Below are 26,209 nucleotides of genomic sequence, written 5' to 3'. Positions count from 1 at the left end.
CTTTGTTCCCACATCTTCCAAGAAATCTTTTGCTTTGTCACATGCTGCGAAGCTACCCTTCACTGTAACACTCATAGTCAACTTCATCACCATCAAAGCCATTTTATTAGCCTTCTCTCATTTATCAAATTTCATCCTCTAATCAGGAGTTGAATCATCAGTTAATGGTGCTAGTTCATCTTCTCTCAAGGCCAAATCAAGGTCCATTAGCCCTAGCACGATCTCAACATCTTCTCTCCACTTTTTGTAATTTCCTCCACTCAAGGGTTCAATGGAAGATAGGTTCAAAGCTGAGGAAGACATCAAAAGAAACAAATAAAATTATTCAAATGCATATTTATATCACGCCTTTAGGCTAGAGATATGAACTGCCATTATTTCCTTATTGTACAACCACCATTCACATGATCATTTATGCAATTTTTAATCGAGTCTTTGGACTAACACATAGATAGATCAATATGGCCCAGCACACTGATTAAAACTCTCGACAATTCATACATACTTCTCTTTAGAAAAGAATGTTGACACTTTATGAGTTTTGAATCACCATTCATTAATTCCAAATAAAAATGAAAAAATACGAAACTATGAACTAGGACCAGTTAAGCTTGCTCTGATACCAAATGTTGGAAGATTCACACACTTAACCGATAACACTAGTCACATAAGAGAGAAAAGATCAACTCATGTTCACCTAAGGAAGACATCATTAATGGTTGCTTCAGAAAACTCTTCTATTCACTGAAAGCCTTTATGTTCTTATGGTGATAGAACCCTAATCTCATAACGTGTCTTTGTGAGCAAGGAATTTTTGCGTTTATAGAGGCAAGGCAGCCAACTTCCATCTATCGTGGAAGTGTGGTTATTAACCCGTTGCCCCAAATCCCGGTAGACGTGGAGTGATAGAACATCAGTTGAATAAAGAAGTTATTTCCTAGTATTTAGAATGTGTTTCCACAATAATAGGACATTAACTTTTCCACATATTAAAACTCTTAAGAATTATATTATCAACACATAATCTCTTCTTTATCACGAATTGTTAAGTCCACATAGGATTCTTACAATGGGACGGCTACATTGTCATCATCAACATGTTTTACCTGTCAAGAAACCGTAAGTTAAGACAATATATATGACATACAATATTTGATTCCTTTTTTTTGTCACCAACTCACAACAACTCTTTCAAAAAGAACAAATTGTCACAAAAACAAAAGTTTAGAGCAAATTGTATCATGCTAGACCATGCCAATATATATATACACATAGATTTAAGCTTGCCGACACGAGAATAAAATATGAACTTAATTTAAAGACGAAAAAGAATACCAGGAGAGGCTTGAATAGTTTACACGAAGTTTCTTGTTTGTTTTCATTTTGTTTGTACCACATTTGACCAATCCCAAAACTACCAAGCACCGGTCAACATCATACATTCAAAGACCTACCAAGGGGACCATTCCCCTACAATTAATCTCTAATGTCATTATTGTACCTAAACTAGTCATTAGAACCCACTAATGATAATTATGCTTAAACTTATGTATTTATGTAAACCCTTCACTATTAATAATAACTCTTTTACTTCGTGGACATAGCCAGACTTAGGGTGAACTACGTACATCTTGTGTTTGCTTCCTATCACTATCTATTTACATATTATCCATACCAGGTAACCAGAGCAACTGAGTGAAGGTCACAAACTTGACATTTTACGTTGTTCCAAAGTCTCACTGATTTTATGTATCAACATTTGGCACCATATGTGGGAAACGACACTTATTCTTACTCTATCCAGCTTTGTCAATCTAGTTTCCATCATTAGTCCACTTTCTTTTGATCGGGCATCCCTCTCCAACATGGGGAGCGAATGAAGTCATATCACATAGAATGACACTCCCATTGTGCCTAGTGTAAGGCAGCGAAGGAAGGAACGAAAGAAGTTTGCTCTTCAAGCTAAAGTCGAAGAGCTGGAGGCTTAGAACAACAAGATAACAATAAAGAATGAGATCCTCCTCCAGGAACAGTATGAGAGCTCTTCGAAATGCTCCATGAGGCTAACAAAGCTTCAACACATAGGAGGCAACTACAAATGTAAAAAGCTTCACACACTCTTAATCAAGATAGTGTGAAGCAAAATCAATTTATGGTGCCCAACAAAGGCTTTAACACATAAGATGCAACTACAAAATGTAAAAGCTTCACACACTCTTGATCAAGATAGTGTGAATTAGAATCAATTTATGGTGCCCAACGATTAGCTTCAATCTAAAAGCTTCACCTACAAAGCTTCAACCAAAAAGCTTCACCTACAAAGCTTCAACCTAAAAGCTTCACATACAAAGCTTCAACCTTAAAGCTTCACTACAAAGCTTCAACCAAAAAGCTTCACCTACAAAGCTTCAACCAAAAAACTTCACCTACCAAAAAACTTCACCTACAAAGCTTCAACCAAAAAGCTTCACCTACAAAGCTTCAACCAAAAAACTTCACCTACAACACCTACAAAGCTTCAACTTAAAGGCTTAACCCACAAAGCTTCACCTATAAAGTTTTAACAAAAAAAGCTTCAACACTAAAACATGCAAAAGCTTCACACACTCTTGATCAAGATAGTGTGAAGCAAAGTCAATTTATAGTGTCCTAAGAATAGCTTCAACCATCCAAGCTATGCGTCCAAACAAAAACCTACAATCAATAAATCAACACCCATTAAACCACAACCAAAAACCTTTACTTATTAAATTATTTTTCAAACATAGACCCTTGCTAAAAATATTAAAATAAAATAAAATAAACTAAAAAAAAAAATCACAAAAACCAAGATTTTTCGTTTTTCAATATGTGCAACAGCAAACATAAACATTTTTCTCCATTCACAAGGTCCCTATTATATATCATATACAATTTCAAGTATATGTCAAACAAAAGCCTATTTAGCCAATTAAATTCCACATAATTTAATGGTTGAAGTACCAGAAACATCCACAACAATGGTGAAAATCGCGCAACTTGTCCTCCTTCCTGATGAAACCCCAAAAAAATCCAAACCACTATAGCCAGAAAATCTCTCCATTAAAATCCCAAATCCAAGAACTGAAACGATATTCGAAGAAATTCTTGAACCTACTGCAAATCACAGCAAGCTTTGAACTTGCTACAACCTTCAACCTTCAACCCCAGCTTCCCCACTTTTTTTACAGAAATCTTACCCACCCCTCTCCTTCGAATCTCAACAACCGTGACCTTCCACACCCCTCTCCTTCGTAGAACGACCCACTACGATAAGGCTAGAGGGCTTGGGCTGCAGTCAATGCCCATGAGCTGCGCGATTTGGAAGTCACGACTGCACGTTGTAGCCTGGGTTTGAGTAGCTGCAGGTTGTTCTGCAGGTCTAAAGTTGTTGCATGTGAAGGTGGATTAAGTTTTTAAAGCTTTAAAATTTAGGGGTGGATTTGCTGAAACCTTTCATGAGTTTAGAAGGGAAAATCGCGTTTAAGGGTAAGCTGCACAAAGCTGTGAGCAGAAATGGGAAGAAGATAATGGGGGATGGACGACAGGGAAGAAAGATAAGGCTTAGGTTTCGAATAGGATGTTAACTTACTGGGGATAAGGGCACATCAAAGCCTAAGTCTAAACCTTAGGGTTCGAATTTCAAACCAAGAAAAAAATAATAATAAAAATCAAAAGTGGGGCTAGCTAGGGCACAGTAAAATCTAGTTTTGGACTAGTCTTGGGCTCCACGAAAGGGGCGGGCCTCAAAATCTGGGAGAAATTTTGAGCTGGTCTTACACTGGGCCTCGGGCCGATTTCAACAAAGGATGGGCCTATTTTTCCTTAAGACTAGGTACTAATTAGAAACAGAGATAATAAAGAAAAAAGGCACTAGGCCTCCCCCTTTCTTGGGCTTGCAAAACAAATGAGCAGTTTTGGGCTGCACAAAAATTTTGGGCCTTTGTGAAGCTCAAACTAGTTTGAAGTATTTTTAAGATAAGGCATACATAAAGGTGTGTGATATAAAAACAAGGTGTCACTATTTTGATGAATTGGCAACAAGTAAGGCACCTCATTCGGTAATTCTCTTCGACCGGAGACTTGGGGGACTCTCACTACATACTACTACACTTCGGTACTCAGAAGTTTCATGATTGCTCAGTGATTTCAATTTTTCAAGTCCCCAACCGAGAAGCTTTCCTCACTCAGGAACTTAGGGGAGCACTGTTTGTACCATACTTGACCAATCTCGAAACTATCAAGCATTGGTCAACTTCATACCTTCAAGGACCCACTGAGGGGTTCATGTTGAGGCACTCCTACCAAAGCACAAAAGTTTCCCTCAAACCAGGAGGCCAATCACAGCACGACACATGTCAACATCAAAATAAAGTTCATAGAGTCCCACATTCTCCTACAATTAATCTCTAATGTCATTATTGTACTTAAACTAGTCATTAGAACTCATTAATGATAATTATGCTTAAACTTATGTATATGTGTAAACCCTTCACTATTAATGAGAACTCCTTTACTCCGTGAACGTAGCCAAACTTAGGGTGAACCACGTACATCTTGTGTTTGCTTCCCTATCTTTATCTATTTACATATTATCCACAGCAGGTGACCGGAGCAATCGAGTGAAGGTCACAAACTTGACATTTTACGTTGTTCCAAAGTCTCACTGATTTTGTGCATCAACAGAATTTTTACCACCTGCAAAAGTTGGGATAAAAACACTTGTAAGAGTACAAGGTAGTTGTAGTAATAATGCTCATGCAAGGTCGTTCTTCACATGAATTATTTAAAATAATTCATGTAAAAATCAAATCTTAATTAATTATTTAAAATAAAATTTAGAAAAAGTTGATTTTGTGATTTAAAATAACAAAAATGAATTTAATAAAAAATAATGTAAAATCCTCAACAATAGGAAAGTAATTTAAAACAAAACAGTTTTGAAAATCTATCTAAATGACACTAAGGTTCCGCCATCACCTTAACAATTTTACGTAGTTTTACCAATTACTTATGAATTACACATGCAACTTAGAAGGTTAGGTTTTCGTAATGCATATTCTACTTGTGACATTTTAGATAAAATTTATATCAAACATGCAATCCGCTTGTGGTATTCAGATCAAATGTAAACATGCATGACTCATTACGTTTTGTGAAAGCCTTTTGAAAAATCATGCAACCCTTAAGACGTGGCATTCGTCCTAACAAAAAGGAGATTAGTTACGCATATTTATAATCAAAAAGCAAAATATTATTGAAACTATGTATAGTAAACACCTCATAAAAATAAAGTTTAAGTCAAAAGCTATCTAAGCCAAGTTCTCCATAGTAGTACGTAGAGAACTCTAATGCACGATACACTATATTTAAAGTGCTATATTAATTATCCTACCTAAATAAGGTTTTCCAATAAATCTGGAAATCTAAGTAAAATAATAAATAAAAGGTTTCCTATTTAAAATCAAATTCAAACTGTAGAGAGAATCAAATTTTTGACCAACCAAATCAACTCCGATTTGGTCCCAAAGGGCTATTTTTTTTTAAGTTTAACACATCCCCAACAAATCCATAGAAGGAACCTTCCTCAAAATATGTCATCTTGACCTTCAAAATACGCAAAACGTCCATATACGTCAATTTGAGAAAGCTGCGAGCTTTCTTTTCTTTGTCACAGTCAAACGGCTTGGAATTAAATCTTGGAATTTGATCCAATCATCTTAAAAGACTCACAAATCCACTCCAATTGGAATTACTAAAAAATTCCTTCGTTTGATCACTTTTTACTCAAAGTAGATTCGCATGTTCTATATTAAAAATATAAATCAAAGTATCAAAATTCTCACAAAATAACCAATAAACTAATACTAAGACTATGGTAAAAATATAGAACAATATTTACTCATCATTGTCTTATCACAATCTTGATTCCTATGATTCTATCCCTAGCTCTCTTAACATCTACAACATCTTTTGTGAGAGTCTTATCCATGATGATGTCATCACCGTTTCTCAATATGCTTGTGCCCGAATACCAAAGCTTAAAACCTGAGCTTTCGAGATCATTTGCCTTAAGACTAACTCACTTAATTTCCTGGAAGCACATAATGTTTATCCTTCTCCTCACCATAACTTCATTACTTCCATAGATTTTCCCGTTAAGGTTCCTATATTCCACGTTCCTAAACGCATTGTACTCTCTAGAACCGTACCCTCATGTCCTAGTTTCTTTGACCTCACCCGTCTAGTAAGGTCAAAATACTTCTTTTGTGTGTCTTGGGTAAAGTTGATGTCAATAGATGTTTCCAAACAACTTTGAGTGGAGTCATTCAAATGAAGTTTCTACAGCATTCTTGCTCGTTTAACGTTGCATCCTGGCACCAATAAAGATATAGTGACACTTGCTCACTTATCAATGTGCCCAAGCCACTCAATGCATCACTTCCGGGTGACAATTTAGTTTTAGCCCAATTTTTTTTAGGATTCATTATCATAGGGATTCAACATGAAAATAAAGTGTCTATTGTCGACTACATAACGCCTTCCCCCTCTTCTTTTATCTAAGCTTGGGAACGACAGCATAAGATAAACTCATAGGGTTGTTTGATAAATTAATAACCTCGGTTGAATAATAAAAACATCTAGCCTGAACATGAGTAATAAAATAATAACCTTGGTTAAATAATTAAATCATCTGGTCCCAACTTGAGCATGTGTAATAAAATAATAAAATCGCTAAATGAAAAAGACTTATCTTCTAGTCCTTAAATTATCTTAGAGGTTTGAAGTCATATATCTATTTGTTGTTTATATAAGACACACGTATTCATGTTAAAAACAATAATAATAGTAATAAATGAACAAAAGTGTTGCAGTCTTAATTTAGTTAGGAATGTAATTGTGTAAATCATTTTGGGATTCTATAGTATCTTTTAAATAGTCCTAATTGAAATATATTACTTGAAAAGTAAGGATTCTCTCTTCCTTACTATTGTAAATAAATGCATAATAGGGATGAGATAACACACCTTAGAATTCACCAATTCTTTATTCTATTCTTCTCTCTCCTGTCGCAACACCCTTTCTTTTTTCCGTCTGTAATTTTTTAGTTAAATAGGCCTATGACAAAATGAATTTTTTTTAATTAATAAATATTTTTTATCAATAAATTAATAAATTACTCTTTTATTAATATAATATCTGTCTAAAATAGTCACTTAGTATTACAGTCGAGTAGTATTCCTCTTCACTTGTAAGTGATAGTTCTTAAGTTCGATTACCACCAAAGACGAATTTGAACCTCATTATTACTAATCCATTATGAGTTTATGCACTCTCCTCCTCTTAGTGTAAGTAATATCGTCTGTTAAAAAAAAATATATATATATATATGTCACATCTCGGTCCAGGTCCCCACCACATCCTAGGCTGACTCCACCATAGCACAATATTGTCCGTTTTGGGCCCTGACCACGCCCTCACGATTTTGTTTCTAGGAACTAACACGAGAACTTTCCAATGGGTCACCTATCATGGGATTGCTCTCACATGAACTCACTTAACTTCGGAGTTTCGATGGAACCTGAAACTAGTGAGCTCCCAAAAGGCCTCCTGCTAGGTAGAGATGGAAATATACATGTAAGATTTACAGGATCCACATCCCTGGAAACAAAACCGTGAGGGCATGGTTAAGGCCCAAAGCGGACAATATCATACTATGGTGGAGTCGAGTCCGGAATGTAGTAGGGATCCGAGCCGTGATGCGACAAAAAAAAATCTCTCTCAATTAATTATCTTTCTTAGTCTCAAAACTATTTATTTATAGAAATTTTAGTGTATCTTTCTAAAGCACTGACTGTGAGATGACACTTTCTCTAATATACAACAAAATTGCCCAATTGAATAAGGAGGCCCCATTGAATAAGAAACGTTGTAAGATTATTATATTTTTTTAATACAAGCAATACTTTACATTAAATATGAGAGCAACAGTATAAATTTCAAATGCAATGAGTTAAAAAGAATATCGTCGTAAACCAGCAATCTATCACTTGCAATAAGCACTAGATTCGAGCAAATTATTGTGTGATTTTGTTGTGCATGGTATAAAAATTCTTGACGGGACAGCCTAGGCACTGCCGTGAGAAACGACTTTACTACTTGATACGCAACGCAAATACTCTCCAGTCCAATCCAATCCAATCCATCCAATCAGTCCATCTCCAGTCCAGTCTCCACCACCCTAACATGCAAAACACTGGGACAGTTTGCTGGAGGACCGACTCACGCAACAGTCACTTTTATTATAAATCGGCTTTTAGTCAAACTAATTTTTTAAACTGGCATAATTCTTAATTTTGATTTATAAGATCTGAAACTAATAGAAGTAATTCCTGTCTATCATCACTTATTTTGGTTTTTTTAAAAAAAAAATTTGTTAAATAAGGATCAAAACAACAAAATACCTTCAATTTAATAAACAATAGGCAAAATAATTAGACAAAAATTGATGGTATTTATTTTATTTTATTCTTATTTAGTGGAAATTTTTCACGAAAAGATTAAAATGATTAATGGTAAACAAACTCAAGATCACTTCTATCGATTTTAAATCTTAAAAACCAAAATAAGAGTCAAGATCACTTCTATCGATTTTGACTCAAGATCACTTCTATCAATATATTATATTTTCGTTATAAGATATTAATTATATTTTTTTGGGGTTGAAAATTCATAATATTAGAAGATTTTAATTGATTTTTAATATTTTTAGAAAATATAAAATAAGCATTCAAAAAATAAATACATATAATTAGGTAATTAGACTCACTCTTAAAAATCATCCATATTTTTGAACCTGGATCTAAAAACCCCTTTTACCAATATGTGTTGATATTAGGAACTAATATGTCAATATAACATGTGATACGATGTTTATATTCGCATAGAGAATTCGGAGAGCCTCGAATGTGACCAGATTTAGTACTTTTCTTTTACAGCCCATACCACATTTCCTGGAAAGCTACTTTGTCCCAAAAGAAGAGATCTAGTTTGTCAACAAGGGGAAAGGCAAGTTGCTACCACCAAACCCCAAAGTCGCTTTTGAGCTTTCGAAGGACATTTTTTATTTGAGAAATGAGAGTCAAAAGTACCTTTTGCCCAAGAGTCAACCACTTTACGACAAGACACAAGGAATCCAATGAGATGTTGAACTCAATTAGTATAGTAAACCTGTCTTCACACAAGTACAGTAAATTCGTTTCATGTAAGTTGCGTTCTTAATGCAATACATTGCTCAAGTTAAATGACTGAATTTGAATGTTTAGATGAAACAATCATGTCTGATAGGTTGAATCAACTCAGGCCCCGCAGAGTGTGCGATACATTGATGCATTGTAGATTTCGCCAAAATGAGTGGTGCCCATCTACACACATTTTTCTCCACTTGTTAATTCATATCATTTGATCTTCTTTAATTCTAATAGTCGAAAATTAAGAGGGGTATATGAGAAATAAAAATGGTTGTGTAGATTAGCATCATCCACGGGTGTAATTTCCCAAATAGAGAGAGAGATTGAAACACATCTTTGGTAATAGCAGGCAGGCAGCACCTAAACCATGCTGCTGCTAGAGGAACTGTTCTAAAATTAAAGCATTGCAGTAAAAAGGAAGATTTTGAAACCCTAGTTACATAAAAAGAGGAAAAGAAAACCCATTTGAACAACCCCACCCAAAAATCCAACTCCATATCTCAGGAAACGGAGTAGGTCCACCAACCAGGACCATCCCCTTTGCAAATAAGTGATTTGCTCCTTTCTTTTTACTTTTCAGATATATAAAAAATTACTTTTTGCCTTACCCGCCAATAAGTTTACATCATTTGAACTTCAAACCACCTGAAAAATTACCCCTTGCTTTTATCTTCAGCGCTGGTGTCTACGAACTGCCAACCACAGTGGTATCGAAAGGTGCTCTGGATTGGATTATAACCCGAGCTCCTGAAGCAAGCCTGTTTTGGAGGAAAACAAACAAAATGTCAACCAACATTGACAAGAACAAAACTGGATTACAGTAATAAATTTGAAAAAGGTGAAAATGGGGGAGGACTCGGCACTCAACTTTCTTCGATTTTGATCACCTTCTCCTTCTCCTTCTCTTCTCTAAACGAATCTAACCTTTTCGATTGCTTTTTAAGAGATGAAGGGTCTGTGATTCTTTTGCTACATCCATTGGATACGCTATGGGTATTGATATGTGCACCACCAACTACATCTGAGGAGTTCCTTGGCTTATCGGAAATGGGGAATCTCATAGATTCACTTCGTGGATGCTTGTTCAGCGAAGCTTTGATTGATCTTGGAATGCATTTCGAACGTCCTGATGTAGACTGCTCTTTGTCCTCTACTGAATCCAGCTTCTTACAACTCCTGCAAGTTGATAAGTTTAGCATTTGAACCATAAAATAGTTACAACTGCACGTACGATGCTATCGGAAATATGGACAGTTGCCATTTAACCAATGACCACCCTTCCAAACAGATACAAATAATTCTCAATCAACAAATTCCAAAGAGGCTAATCCTTTCTTATTACCCACACAACTTTTATAACAAAAACTCCAGAATACTCGGACAAACTTATCCCCAAATAAGAGGAACTCCGAAAGATGGCAACTAGGTGGACCTGGGACATGTAGCCCCTTGAATTTGTTTCAGCCAGCATCAGAAATGAATTGGATCATTTTATCAAAAGAAAGAAGTGAATCTGCTTCATTACTTGTTCAGATCAAAGAAAAACTCATGATTTGACATAATTTTTTATTTTAGCATCAAACTGTGATGCTAACATCTGATCTAACAGGTTTAGGTTTTATGATTAATTAAAATTTCAGTAGAAGCACATTCATCATAAAGAAGAGAAACCAAAATATATCACAATAGCAAGAGAGCACAAATTCAATGTGATTAACCTACATCCAGAGACAAGGGGAAAATTATTTAAAACATAGAGGATTACAAAAGTCATAAAACTACACATTTATAAAGTTACCACAGCTAAACTCTTCACTTGACAAAAAACAAAGATTTCCTGTCTACCCTAATAAACCGAAGCCAACTTAAACTTGTTACTTCAAGGTGTCCCGTTGCTTGAACAGGCCTAACTTAGAAGTTCAGAAGTGAGAAGCAACCAATCATAACTTTTGATAAAGCACTTGCATCAAATTTGTGCTCTCCTGTTTGTGTGATATACCAAACCTTTGAGTTAAAAATTCACTTGCATAGACAAGAATGAAGCGGCATCCAAGGGACCCAAGCTCAAGTAGATCAACTTAGAACACAATTTGGCAGGTTTGACGGCCCTAGATTTGTGGATCTTCATACGTACGGTCCCATCTTAAAGCATTCAAATTCTATAATTGAATCATCAGATTTAAGAATTGACATTCTGGTAGGTAGTAAGAAACTTCCTAACTCTGGTTGAATCCCTGGCTTTCACCATCAAAGTAAACTGTATAAGTTCCCTAATAAACAGCCCTGCACCTCAATTTTTACCATCCTGAGTATGATTTTGACTAAATTTACTTCAATCTTACTACTACATGCTAGGAGATAACCCTAAAATACTCATGGTTTAAAACAAAAGGTGTGTAAACTTCTAAAAGAAATGAAAGATAATTTTATGACTAGGCTAACCTGTCAGCATTGTATGAGGACGATCGTTTTAAAGCTGTACATCCATCTTCCTCCTTGAGCATTTTAGTCTCAATCAAGCTCCCACTAAAATATTCTTTATCTTCCAATCTCAAACCCATTAGCCTTGGATTCTCTGAGAGGCAGTCCAGCTCTCCCAGCATTACTTTAGTGGAGAATAATGGGGAGCGAAAATTGGAATGGGAAAACTGGGCCTTGTAGGTTGGAATAAGACCAAAACTGTGATCCTTCACTGATATTGAACCACACGAGATGAGTTGCATAAGTACATTAGTAGCCTTAACCCTTGGATTGTTTTGCATCCGTACGTCTTCCCCTTCAACTATTCTAAAAGTATTGAGTTTACTAACATCAGCCCTAATAAGGGATTCCAAAGTTTCGGTCTTCCCACCTGATGAAGATGGGCTGGGGGAAAACCGAGGAGGGGAAACTGAATCACTGCAAATCTCAGAGTTCTCTTTCACACACAGCACTCGATTATGATAATAACTGCAATCCGGTTCCAACGACCCATCATCTGTGGAAACACCCCTTGTACATGTTTCTGATGCTTTAGGTTTGTTCCCATTTTCTTCAGTCTGCGTAGAAGCATCAGCCAAACCATCACTCTTGTAAACCTTGTACTCTGTCAAGCTCAGTGAACCGCCCCACGAAGAATTCTTTCCAACCGTAGACTCTGGAGATGCACTGGAAGAGCGTTCGAGACGTTGAACCGGAGGAGAGAGCTCATCTTCTTGAGAATGCTTTGTTTCCTTCCCATTCAAACTTGACGACGAAGAAGAATCATCTTGGCTTCTAGAAGATGCAGGTTCCGGTAATTGTTTCAAGCTCTGGATTTTTATTTCTGCCAACGGGCTAAACCGACCTGGACAGAAACAACAGATGAATAAACAAATTATCCACATTTAGGATCTTAAATTTCTTATCCATGGAATCGAAAATTATGGTGAATACTGAATAAGCAGTTATATTTTCTGAGTGCAATTAAATGACAAGTTTGAAATCATTCACTACAATTCCTAGTAACCAAACAATGAGAAATTGAATCACGTACCGCATTTACCTGAATTCGATTCTTCAAAAAGCTCAGAACCTTTGAGTACGTACTCATTTCCATGGGCGGGAGGAATCAGATCATCTTCAGAGAGATCATGCCAAACATATCCACCCTTATAGCTTCTGCACTCATTCAACCAAACCAAAGTAATTACAAAACTGCCTTAAAAGATACCATTTTCAAAAACTTGGGATTAAAAAAAAAAAAAGACTAGAAATTCACCTCTTAGAAGACCATGAATACATGGAAGCCATGCCTCTGCCCCTCAGAGCATTAAGCCTATTAATCACATCTGCAACCAAACAAAATTAAAATTCACAAATAAGTCTCAGCAAATTCAGAAAATCAAAATACCCCACCAAGAAAAACCCCAGAAATTCATTTTTTACAATTTGAACTTTGAATACCTCTGAGGTAGAGCCCTTGAGGAGATGTTACAGGAACCTCCATGAAATGGGGGTGTTCAAGCTGCCGATTTCGAGAGAGATAGTAAACCACAGGAACTTTGCGGTTCTGGTGGTACTTGGGCGACTTCTCAGTCCACACTTTCGCCCTTTCCGGACTCACTTGGCTGTACTTCTTCATCCTACCCTCCATTACTTCCTTCGTTTTCTGAAAAAATTTAAATCTTAAACCCAGTTCCCCGAGCTTCAATGGCGGATTTGCTGCTCAGATCAGTGAGAAAACCGCAGAAAAAAAAAAAATTGTGGGTTTTTGAATGGTAGAGTAAATCGGATCGAAGAGGTAGTGTAAGAGAGTTGGAACCTTTGAAACCAATCAGGAATCTGAATTTGGTATATAAGAATGGGGAGAGACAACGAGACAAGAAAACAGAGACAGAAAGAAACATAGAGAAGAAGCTGATCAAAAATGGAGGAAGTGGAAAAGGACGCCCGCATTTAATGCATTTGCAGAGAGTTTGGCTACACACACTGCGTGCAAGCATACATGCGTCTGTATATATGTTGTATTTACGACTGCGTGTAAAGTGTTTGACAAAATGCTTCAAAGAGAAGAGGAAAAAAAAGCCACAATTTATTACCGGAGAAAAAAGAACAGTGGCTGCTTCGGCTTCAACGGGACGAGTCTATCTCTCTGCTTTTCCATCGGTTTGGTTGGCTGTTGCCATGTTTGTATTATTTTATGCTAGCAAGGAACACATACTTTGTGTGTGAACAATTTTTAATAAGTACATTTTTTTTAATATTACATAATTATTGTTTTGTTTTTTTTATGTAAATATTATGTGTTAAAAATGAGGGTAAAATTAAAAAAATATGATTGTCATTATTTCAAAAAAACAAAAAAAAGTAAAATAGAAAAAATAAGGATATGATTATTATTTTGTTAAAAGATACAAAATTACTATTTTACACTCCTTTTGTAAATGGTGTGTATAAAAAATAAGAGTAAAATAAATAAATAAAAGAAAAAAAAGTTGACAAGGATTTTCTTAATAATAGTGTGTGTGTGTGTGTGTGTGTGTATTTCTGTACAGTTTTAACTTTTACCCTATTGTCATGTGATAGCCAGGGATGATTAAAATTCTTTCTGATGACAGTGAATGGTCTTTATATATACAGATATACAGATGAAGTAAAAAATCCTTGTAAAAAATCAAGTCAAAGTTTCACCTTGGTTCTTTTTAACTACAACTTGGAGGGTGAATTATTCAATCTTGTCGTGTTGTCAATATAAAACACGAGAAATTTTCTAATATGCTGGGAATACGATTGGGTACACCAAGTATTATAATATAATTGGTTGGAATTTTTTTTCTTTTCAAGTTTTCAATAAATTGTATTATGAAAATTAGTGTGTCGGATCGTGTGTTTGACACGAAATCAAATAGAATTTTTTCAGTATGCTAGAAACACAATCCGGTACATCAAATATTATAATATAATTAGTTGGGATTTATTTTTTTCCTTCAAATTTTCAATCAATTGTACTATGAAACTTAGTGTGTTGGACCGTGTGTTTGACACGAAATCCAATTGTTTAAGATAATTTGTCAACTTGGTTGGAGGGTTTCCGTTATCATTTGTTTCCATGTGTGTGTTAGGTGTTGGAATAAAAGTAGTGATTTTCGTACTTTCAATTCAGTTTTTGGCACTTTTACTGTGAGTCTGTGAGTGTGGATAAATTAGGAAGAGAATTGTTATTAACAGTTTAAAAATCACATTCTATACTCCTATTAGGAAAAAAAATACACTTATGAAGAATGTAGAATGAGATTTTTAGAGTATCAGTAACACTTCTCATTAGGAAGTAATTCACTGAGAGTTGTTACAAGTTAAAATGGGATTGCCAAAATTGTTACTCTATAATAACTTCATGAGCTTAGATGTCAGTCGAATGATGATAGCACCTGCTTTAAAGATGAGACATTAACATTAGGGTAATTGACGAATTGTTGGAATAATACTTTAATAGAAGAAATTATTTTCGCACATCCATTTTCTCATTCTCCACATATCTATTTATTTTTGTCTCTTGATTATCTTTTAGATTAAGGAAAATTAATAAAAAAAATAGTTTGAAAACTTTGAGTTTTAACGATAAGGACAAAATAAAGGGTAAAGTAAATAGTACCAAGTTTGACTTTTTAGTGTAAAAATATGGTTTTTCGTTAAAGTGAACAGTACCGTAGACTTTTCGTTAAAACTTCCTTTAGATTATTCAATTCAAGTAGATGATGTTTTACCTCAGTGCCGAAAAATAATCATATTTGTGCACCCTCATACAAGTTTGATCCTCACTGATTTCTCCCTCTACCCTTAACAATTAAATATCTAACTCACTAGCACTATCGTTTCATTAAGAAAAAATTGTATTCAATTCAAATGTCATAATTATAATCGTGTGTAAGAGGAAATCACTTCCCTATTCCCCCTTTTAAAAAAAAAAAAAAATAGGTCTATTATATGTGGTAGGAAGTTTGTAGAGACTTAGTCTCACAAATCTTGCATAACTTTTGGTGGATATCTTTTTTTTGTTTGTTCTATAAACGACATAATACAATATTATTGCTCCCTTATTTCAGTCGTTCTTTATCATTTTTGAATTAATCTTTTTGGCCAAATAATGTTTATAATGTTTTTTTTTTCAACAAACGAATGAGCTAGGTCTCACAACGAGTTAGTAATAATGTGGTTTAAATTCGTCTTTAACATGACTCGAATCTAAACCACCACTCTTACAAATGAAAAAGAATACAATTAGATCAAAGTACTAAATGACAATAATATTTGTAATGTTCTTCAACTTTCTAAATTAATTGATGATCATCGCCATATGGTCCAAAATATTAGAAAATTCAAAATCCCACAAAACATGGCACCGAGTAGCTTGTTAACGAGGGCATTGCTGTATTATCAATGTCATTTATCATGTGTTATAGATTGGGGCCTTCAAACATTTTATTCAATTCAGGCCTCATGTTGTATCTAGAAATTTTACTAACCATAAATTGATTTTATTGATAATCAAATATGGATAGAAACATTAACATTAGCAGAAAAAATATTAAATAAGGTTACAGGTTCAAAGTTATCCTATTGAAGGACACATGCTGCCTTGTTACAAGTTCGAGGTGAATAAGATAATTTCATTTTTTTTTTTTTTTTTTTTGTGAACAAACGAAACGATATAATCTACACTAAAAGTGAGGGGGTGATCACTTAGTATTACGATCTGGTGATATTTATTTTCATTTGGAAGTGAGAGATCTTATATTTGAATATTGTGGATGGTGAATTCGATACCAAATTAGGTTGCCGATTGTGTGACATAACCAAATTTCCCCCTTCCCTTAGTGTAAAAAGTGTAAAAAAAGTGAGGGGGTTGGACTTAGTTTCACAATGTGATTCAAATTTGCCTTTGGCAAGAATTGAACCTAAAACCTCTCACTTACGAGTGAAGAGGAATATCACTAAACCGCAGTACTAGATGACAAAATAATTTTTTAATTTAAAATAGATTAAGGATAAAGAAAATAACTTTTCATGTTAAGAAACTTAGACATGAAAGAAAGTTCTCCTAAACTAGTAAGTAATTCATCTTCTATTTTTTCTTTTCTTTTCACAAAAAAGCCAATGTTATTGCATCAGCCACTAAAATATTAAAGAGTCAAATGGGTTCAAATTGATCCTACCTAAAAACACTGTGTTCTCTAAACACAAAGGCAACCACTTCATGAGTTGCTTTACTACACATCGAGTAGAGAATTTAAACACAACATACCCTAGATGGGAAGCCAGAACACAAATGTTACGGATGATTCCCTTTGTACATGGTGTGTGATGTATATTGGGAGTAAGGTAGTTCCAGAACCACTCGGAGTATTGAAAATATACAAGTGAACATTACAAAAAAAAATGGGCATTGTGCACAAAAGTTGATTGTGCCCTTTTGTGACATCCCACATCGCCCAAGGTAGTGATCCTTAAATGTATATTCCCATCCTTACCTAGCACGAGGCCTTTTGGGAGCTCACTGGCTTCGAGTTCCGTAGGAACTTCGAAGTTAAGCGAGAAGGGGGCTAGAGCAATCTCATGATGGGTAACCCACTGGGAAGTTGCTCGTGAGTTCCTAAAAACAAAACCGTGAGGGAATGGTAAGCCCAAAGCGGACAATATTGTGCTACGGTGGTGGAGCGGGCCCGGGAAGTGATCCGCCCCGGGCTGGGATGTGACAATTTGGTATCAGAGCCTAACCCTGGTTGCGTATGTGCCGACGAGGACGTCGGGCCCCTAAGGGGGGTGGATTGTGACATCCCACATTGCCGAGGGGAGTGATCCTTAAATGTATATTCCAATCCCTACCTAGCACGAGGCCTTTTGGGAGCTCACTGGCTTCGGATTTCGTAGGAACTCTGAAGTTAAGCGAGAAGGAGGCTAGAGCAATCCCATGATGGGTGACCCACTGGGAAGTTGCTCGTGAATTCCCAAAAAGGCCTCGTGCTAGGTAGGGATTGGAATATACATTTAAGGATCACTCCCCTCGGCGATGTGGGATGTCACAATCCACCCCCCTTAGGGGCCCGACGTCCTCGTCGGCACATACGCAACTAAGGTTAGGCTCTGATACCAATTGTCACATTCCGCCCCGGGCGGGGATGTGACAATTTGGTATCAGAGCCTAACCCTGGTCGTGATGTGCTGACGAGGACGTCGGGCCCCTAAGGGGGGTGGATTGTGACATCCCACATCGCCCAGGGGAGTGATCCTTAAATGTATATTCCCATCCCTACCTAGCACGAGGCCTTTTGGGAGCTCACTGGCTTCGGGTTCCGTAGGAACTCCGAAGTTAAGCGAGAAGGGGGCTAGAGCAATCCCATGATGGGTGACCCACTAGGAAGTTGCTCGTGAGTTCCCAAAAACAAAACCGTGAGGGAATGGTAAGCCCAAAGCGGACAATATCGTGCTACGGTGGTGGAGTCAGGCCAGGGAAGTGATCCGTCCCGGGCCGGGATGTGACAAATTGGTATCAGAGCCTAACCCTGGTTGCGTATGTGCCGACAAGGACGTCGGGCCCCTAAGGGGGGTGGATTGTGACATCCCACATCGCCAAGGGGAGTGATCCTTAAATGTATATTCCAATCCCTACCTAGCACGAGGCCTTTTGGGAGCTCACTGGCTTCGGGTTCCGTAGGAACTCTGAAGTTAAGCGAGAAGGAGGCTAGAGCAATCCCATGATGGGTGACCCACTGGGAAGTTGCTCGTGAGTTCCCAAAAACAAAACCGTGAGGGAATGGTAAGCCCAAAGCGGACAATATCGTGCTATGGTGGTGGAGCGGACCCGGGAAGTAATCCGCCCCGGGCCGGGATGTGACACCTTTGATGCTTAATTAAGGATACATATACATGTGTCTTATAACAATAGCAACAGTGCATCGACTAATATTTTATATGTGCCCATCAAATGTTTAATGTAATGTTCGTTAGGCATTATCTCGATAAGTTTTGTCAACACTAGATGAATTATCTCGATATCATTCATCAGATTGTTTAAGCATATGTCGATATTTATTGAAATGTGTGCAACATGATTTGACTGAGGACAACAAGCACACTAAGTGAACTACTTTTTTGCATGCTTGGGACTTTGTCAAATGAACTTCTTTTTCCCCTTAATCTCTAGTGACGGAAGTTTTCCGGTTAGAAAGATAGAAGGTTAATGAAATTTAGAATTCCTATGTTTTTTAGTTGTCAAAACAATGCAATTAAGGATAGTTACATAGGTAGGCTTGTACTTCTGCTTCTAAGCCCAAGTTTAGTACTGAGATGATTCTGGCTATAAAAAAAAGCTGGGAGCTTTTTTATATTTGGTAAACATTCAACTTCAGCTTTTTTTCACAGTTTTGGATGAAAACAAGCCTAAAACACAAAGCTGCAAAACCCAGTTTTGAAAAACCAGCTTTTTTTCACATCTGTTTTACATAAACGTTTATCAAACACTATAATACTACTCTTTTTTTTTTTCAAAAGCACTTTTACAAAAAAGTTTACCAAACACTCTACACTCTGCTACTTTATTTCACAACTGCTTATTCTTACAGCACAGCAGAATCAGTTTTTTTTCAAAGCACAACAAAACCAAACTAGCCCTAAGTGCTAGACTTGCTGGACTACAACTTCTTCTCATAATGCCCTTGATATCATTTTGTCCTAGAATGACTGAAGACACATTTTGCATGAATGTTGTTAGGTTCTAAAAACACTTAAAAGTATTTTTTTGGGATTCTCTTGCACTTTTACTAAGGAATAGTTCCATAAGCATTTTCACTAGAAACACTTTTAGTCATTTTAAAAATACTTCCAAACGAACACTAAATCTTTGGAGCAAGCCACATCATTGAAGTAGGTGAAGAAAGTTAATTTGAAATACAAGATTGTATTCTATGGATATTTTTTCTCACACTTCTGTGAAGTTCAGATTGCCAACATGTACAAAGATGGCACCAAAGATGACAGCGAAGATGATTAGGGAACAGAGTGCTCATATTCTACTCATTTCTAGAGATGGCTTCTGTGTAAAGAGATCTACATACATGTTGATATAGCATGTGTAAGTATCTCAATGTGAACTTTTAAAACGATAAAAGGTGCAACATATCTCAAATTCAAATTCAACGAAATAATTGTCTCTAATTCAAATTCAGGAATGCTTAGGATCAGTGGCGGATCCAGAATTTCAAGCTCGGGGGGTCCGAACATAAAAGCTCAAAAAAAGAAAAAAAAATATTAGACTAATTTTGTTCCATATCACTATTTTCTACTGAATTTGGTTCATTGAATAAATCAAGATTAATCTCAAAGGTAATAAAACCAGCAAATTCTTCTCAATAACATAACGCAATGAGTGACTCTACAAAGATAAAATTTGTTAATGTAACATATATATATATATATATATTATTAATTAGGAGTTACAACTAGAGTCTAGGATTAAAAAACGTATATGAATTTGGAAGAAATAAAATTAGGCAGCTAAAGGCGGTGGAAGGGCAAATGGTGGTGGGGAATAGGGTAACTTGGATTTAAAGTTGGAAGGTCGCGACGATTGGTGCTGGGAGTTCTTAAATATAATTTGGAGATACTAGAAAAGACCGGGGTTCTCAGGCTCTATAGAGAAAACAAAGATATTTTAGTTTTTAAATTTTTTATAATGACCTGGCTCAAAAACGCTGTCGATTTGGCTAGGTCTTTTAAAACAAAAGCTAAAAACCTATTCTTCTTCTTTGTTATAAGCAATGCTGCCTGCACATCCATGGAGGCAACAAGCCTCTCCACTACACCTGCCCAAATTGTTGGAAGGTACTGAAGGTCGATCACAAGTGTTTTTTGGGCTTCCGAAGGATCCCGGGTCCCCCCGGGTCCCTATATGGATCCGTCAGTGCTTCGGATAGTGGCCCATGTGTGCAAACATGGTTCACTCCGGCCATTGATGTGGTTGTCTCGACACTTACATCAATGACTAGGAATCATCCACGATATCACCTTATGATCTTCCGTTTCTCTGCAAGTTCCTCAATTTCTGTTTGAGTTTATGGTCATTCATTCTATAAATATGGATGTTTAATTTGTGAATAAACACCGAATTATTACGAATTACACTAAGTTGTTCCGCTGTTACTTTGGTATTAACAATCTTGAGATTTGTCAAGAATTGTTACAAAAATTGTAGATCGTGTTCTTAGGTGCAAATGTTGAAATTTGAATTCTTTTCAGTGAAAACCTTGTATCCATGTAGGGTTGTAGTGACTAGAAGATAATGAGGATGCACTGCTTCTTGCTTTTGAGGCAAATTGGAAAGATTGTCTGGAAACGCTACGTGCTATTTGAACCCTATCATGCTTAAAAGATCTCTTTCTTGGCGGCTAAGACAACTTGGAGCAAAATTCAATCCAATTTCCTAACTGAAGCATTTATGATTCTCTAAATTATAGGGCATGGCACAAGACCAGAACGAAAGCGAAACCCGCAATTGTAGCAAATTCATCACACTTTATCTTACTAAATTCAACATAACTCTTTTGAATTACAAGACTAGTCTTATATTTAGTGTGAAAACTAGAGGTCGGCAAAATCAAAAATCCCAAAAAGAAAAACAACCAAACTTATGAGATTGTCGATTTTTCGTGGTTTGACAATTTGATGATCTTTCTTTTTCTTTTTCTTTTTTTAATAAATTGAGGGTAACACATTGATTTAATATTTATTTCACCATATTTCATTTGAATCTTGATTGACAAGATCAATCATTTTCTTTATAATTTTCAACTTAAAAACAGTTAAACTCCAAATACATCAATATTTTTAGGACTAGTATTATTTTCCAAATTATCGATTATGATGTTTGGACTGCCAATAATAATTACAAGAATAAACAAATGGAAGTGTTATTGGCACTCCAAAAATCTCACTCTACACTGCTTTGTTCATAAGTGTATTTTTCTTTCCTATAGAAAGTTTGAACTGGAGAAAGAGATTTTTTAAGTTTTAATTCTTGATAGTTAGTTAGAACGCTGAACGACATTTCCCGCCATTTCTCTCTTGAGTCTCACACCCTCACTCTCCCAAATGCTCTCCATTTGATGCTCTCACGATCTCTCTGTTCATGTCATTGTCTTCGTCTCCGCTCTCGCCGCCGTCTACACAACCCCATCTCCCTCTTCTGCCCTAAACGATATTCTCTTCCTCTCATTTCCCTCTCCCCCCAAAGCCCTAATATTCGCGCCATGTCCTCCCGCCCCTCCGCCTTCGACGTACTCATGTCCGGCGCCCCGCCGCCAAGAAAAAGCTCCAGCCTTCTTCATCCAAGAAGCGAAAAACCCTAGACCCCACTAATCCTATCGAAAACCCCCAATTGCTATCTACGCTCGAAAGTGCCGTACAACCCAGGACCCAGAATCCGTGGAACTTAAAGCTCCGGAATCCAAGGAAATCAAAGAAGCTCAAGAAAATTCGAGCTGTGGCGGCAACGAGGTAGTTCCAGCAGGGAAGAAAGTGTGTGTGGCGGCGGGTGCTGAGGAGCGGACTGAGGAATTGAAGAGCCGAATGCCGCTATTGAAGAAGAAAGCCAGGGAATTTGACCCGAAATTGGTGGCGAATTGGGGCCAGGGCGAGAGGATTCCTTTTGTGTTTGTTTGTTTGGTTTTCGATTTGCTTGACAAAGAGACAGGTCGGATTGTGATCACGGATATTGTTTGTAACATGTTGAGGACTGTAATGTACACCACGCCTGAGGATTTGGTTCCTATGATCTATCTTGCGGCCAATAGGATTGCACCCGCAATAGAAGCAATAGAAGGTATTACCAATGTGGGTTTTGTGTATCCTTCTCCGTTGTATACCGCCGCAAACGTTTTGCAAAACCATGGAATCGAGGGTTTCCAATCGGGAAGCCAAGTCCGACGAGTTCAAGAAGTCTCAAGAAGAATTCAGGATTTCTCAGGCCAAATTTCGGACCGATTTCAAGACTACCACTGATTTAATTCTTCTTCAATTGAAGTTGCTTGCGGAAAAACTTGGTGTGGAATCTTCTGCAGCTACACCGACGCATCAGCCGTTCATCAAATCGACATCTCCTCTCTCTCTTGAGAAGTCTAATCAAATTGTTCTCAAGCTTCAATCCTTCCACAAGGAAAAGGTTCGTGCCCGAGAGAAGGTGGATGAATTCTTGTCTCAGTACCGTCCAAAATACAAGCCCAAAAGTCCTCCTTGTCTGCAACCCATATTGAAGAGATTCAAGAAGGTTCCCCGACTACGGCAAACACCACGACGATGATTCTGCGACATTTCGTTCCAACCCCAGATTTCAAGTAAGTTTTGGGTTTTCTTTGAAAGTTCTGGCTGGGGAGAACGAGAAGGTTTTCGATTTGTTTGACAGGGAAGCTAAAGATTCTGTGCAAAGTCCTCCATTTCTTGATTTTGATTACAAAACAGGTGCCACAAACGATTTGGTTTCTGGGTTCCCTGTTTCTGATTGTGACTTTATAGGAACGGAGAAAAAAAATTATGCTTCGAAATTGTTGGCCAAGAAAGGTGAAGACTCCTTGCTCTGTGATGTGGGTCTTTGTTCTTTTCCTGAAGTGGGTTCTTTCCCTGAAGTGGTTTTAATTTCGGTTGCGAAATCTGGTGAAAATGATGCCCACCATGTGTTTGTTGGACTGCAGCAAACGGTCGACATTGCTTCTTTGAAGCTTGGCTTCCATGAATTCACTCGTGACAAAGGCAGAACAAATATTCAAAGATTCTTCATTCGAAATCAGCGACTGTTCTTGAATCTGATTGTAAGAATGGCAAATCCAAAGTTTTCATTTTGGAAATTCATGTTTCTAATGTTGAGTTCAAGAAAGCTAAATTGCCTGGTTCGCGTGCACTCTACCTGCTCGACAAAATGTCGAACTAAGGTTACATTCTTGATATTAAACTTGGCTACCATACAAGCATTTGTGATAAAGGAGGTACCAAGTTTCTCTCCAGTTTTGAGTCAATGGATTTATTGGCAAGCTGTGAGGACTCAAGTTTCTGTGTTATCAATCGTTCCATGGGCTACTACTGCAAGGGAATTCGGGACAAGGGTGGAACAATTAGTCAGAGGCTTTTCAATTCGAAGTCCCAGAATAAAGATTGTGTTGCTGATTGTTCCAAGGTGGTCAAATGTGAGGTGAGTTTTGATTCTTCCATGATCATTCATAGGGAGTATGCTGGTAATTTAGAAGCTTTTATGGACAAGAACAGAAAAAATGAAAGAAAGTTCCCTCTCTCCATATTTGAAACTGCTTGCTGTGTTGTTTGCTATGTTGTTCTCGATCGTGACTACTGCAAGGGCATTCAGGATAAGGGTGGTGGCAAATTAGACTACGGGTTGCAGTTGTTTGAAAAAATGAGGATACAAGATGTCTTTTCATGGACTTCAATCATTACAACTTATGTTTGGACAGGTCAAGAGGACCGTGCAATCAAAGCCTTTATAAGAGTGCAGGAAGCCGGTGTCAGTCCTAACGAATACACTTTTGCAGGTGTCATATCTAGAGTTGCCAATCTTGCTAGAGTTGAATGGGGTGAACAATTGCATGCCCACGTTTTACAAAGGGGTCTTATCTCTTTGTTGTTGGTGGGAAATTCCATTGTAACCATGTATGCGAAATGTGGGTGTTTGGCTTCAGGTTCTAAGGTGTTTCATGAGATGAGCAGGAGAGATATTGTTTCATGGAGCACTTTAATTGCCGGGTATTCTCAAGGAGGTTACGGGGAAGAAGCTTTTCAGTTTTTGTCGTGGATGAGAAAGGACGGACCACAACCAAATGAGTTTGCTCTTGCTAGTGTATTGAGTGTTTGTGGAAGCATGGCAATGCTTGAACAAGGGAAACAACTGCACGCTCATGTTCTGTTTGTCGGTTTAGAGTTTACATCTATGGTACAAAGTGCTCTTGTGAATATGCATTCGAAATGTGGAAGTATAAAAGAAGCTGCAAAGATCTTTGATGTGACAGAACTTAGTGATATTATTTCATGGACGGCGATGATTAATGGATATGCTGAACATGGGTTCTACCGAGAACCCATTGTTCTGTTTAAGAAGATTCCTAGGGTTGGTCTGAAACTAGACTTGGTGACCTTCATCGGTGTTCTTGTTGCTTGTTGCCATGCTGGAATGGTTGATCTTGGTTTCCACTACAATTCAATGAGCAATGACTTTGGGATTAATCCTACAAAAGAACACTATGGCTGCTCGTTGATCTCCTCTATCAAGCTGGACGGTTAGGTGAGGCAGAGGATATGATCAAAAGTATGCCATTTCAACAGGATACTGTTGTTTGGTCTACTCTCCTTAGAGCTTTTAGGCTCCATGGTGACACCGACTGTGGAAGACGTGCTGTAGATGAGATCCTTAAATTGGATCCGAGTTGTACAGCGACTCACATAACCCTGGCCAACATGTATGCTGCTAAAGGAAAATGGAGGGAAGCGGTAGAAGTAAGGAAAATGATGAGATCCAAGGGGGTAATTAAGGAGCTGGGATGGTCCTGGATAAAGGTCAAGGATCAACTTTCTGCATTTGTCGCTGATTTGTCAGAAAATTGGTTCTTCACTAATTGACGTTGAAGGAGTGATTTGAAGCTCCAGTTTTCAGAAATTGTTGATCCTTTGATACATTCTTGTGATTTTGTTGTTCCCGGTTTTATTGCTGGTTTTCAATTGTACTTAGTTCAAATTGTAAATCTTACTTTGTAAGATTGGTTTTAAGGGAGGGGTATTGTTAGGATACTGCCAGATGGCATACTAGGATGATGACATCTGTACAAGGTTGTTAGTAGTTAGTTACTTGTTAATGGATAAATAGGAGATTGTAAAGATGGAAAGGCAGTTAATGAAATTGTATTGTTTGTATTGTTCTTCTGTTACTCTCTCTTTGTGCAATTGTGGAAGATGTAGAGCAAGTTATAACAGATATAATGCAGGGAGGTTAATGAACCGAAAAGTCATAAATCCTTGCCCGACATAGTTGATTTGTGTCATTACATCATGGCGAGTTGTGTGGGATTTTTTAAATCTTCTACTATCTGAGTTACCTGTCACGTTACATGCTTTTTGTGTTTTAAATCTTCTAGGAACTTCACTCTCATTATGCAGTTCATTTTTCTTTCCTTTACTGATAAATGAGGTTCAAATTTATAGGAAAAGGGAGATCTGGGTCGTGTTGCAAACGGAGACCATTCTTCGCAAGCCTGACGCATTAACAGTCACCAAGGTTTTCAGTACATTTCGTCGACTTGCCATGAGCTGCTTTATGTAGGGGCCTGGACTTGATAAGTACAATTTTTTTTCTCAATTGATTTTTTTTTTTTTTTTCGCCTTTTCGAGTACTATAACTTTATATGGATTCTGTTAATAAGTTATCACATTTTCAA

At 37.1% G+C, this 26,209-nt stretch overlaps 2 protein-coding genes and 1 pseudogene across 4 annotated transcripts; 2 read left to right on the top strand and 1 right to left on the bottom strand.

Moving 5' to 3' along the window:
* Nucleotides 1–9,590: 9,590 nt before the first annotated feature.
* On the bottom strand, nt 9,591–13,912 carry LOC103947718 (protein SOSEKI 3). Of its 3 annotated transcripts, XM_048588947.1 has the most exons (7): nt 13,829–13,912; nt 13,194–13,398; nt 13,009–13,078; nt 12,784–12,908; nt 11,712–12,594; nt 10,137–10,445; nt 9,591–10,027 (listed from the first exon to the last, which is right to left on the bottom strand). In XM_048588947.1, exons 2-7 carry the CDS (start codon nt 13,381–13,383, stop codon nt 9,955–9,957), a joined length of 1,650 nt encoding a protein of 549 aa, XP_048444904.1. In that variant the 5' UTR covers nt 13,384–13,398; nt 13,829–13,912; the 3' UTR covers nt 9,591–9,954. The 3 variants fall into 3 exon arrangements, with proteins under 3 accessions (XP_048444904.1, XP_009356937.2, XP_009356938.2); XM_009358662.3 differs by lacking the exon at nt 13,829–13,912 and having other exon boundaries at nt 13,194–13,753; XM_009358663.3 differs by lacking the exon at nt 13,829–13,912 and having other exon boundaries at nt 12,793–12,908; nt 13,194–13,750.
* An 8,233-nt stretch (nt 13,913–22,145) lies between these two features.
* On the top strand, nt 22,146–22,781 carry LOC125479462 (DNA ligase 1-like). The gene has a single exon (XM_048588754.1). The coding sequence runs from the start codon at nt 22,350–22,352 to the stop codon at nt 22,779–22,781; it is 432 nt and encodes a 143-aa protein (XP_048444711.1). The 5' UTR covers nt 22,146–22,349.
* Nucleotides 22,782–23,682: 901 nt separating this feature from the next.
* Nucleotides 23,683–25,690, top strand: LOC125479459 (annotated as a pseudogene).
* Nucleotides 25,691–26,209: the final 519 nt, after the last annotated feature.

Source organism: the organism of the source record quoted next, unplaced genomic scaffold (genome assembly GCF_019419815.1).
Source record: "Pyrus x bretschneideri cultivar Hongxiangsu unplaced genomic scaffold, Pyrus_bretschneideri_v1 Contig29, whole genome shotgun sequence".
In the NCBI taxonomy this organism is placed as follows: Eukaryota; Viridiplantae; Streptophyta; class Magnoliopsida; order Rosales; family Rosaceae; genus Pyrus; species Pyrus x bretschneideri.
This window is presented reverse-complemented; position numbering and strand designations above follow the sequence as displayed.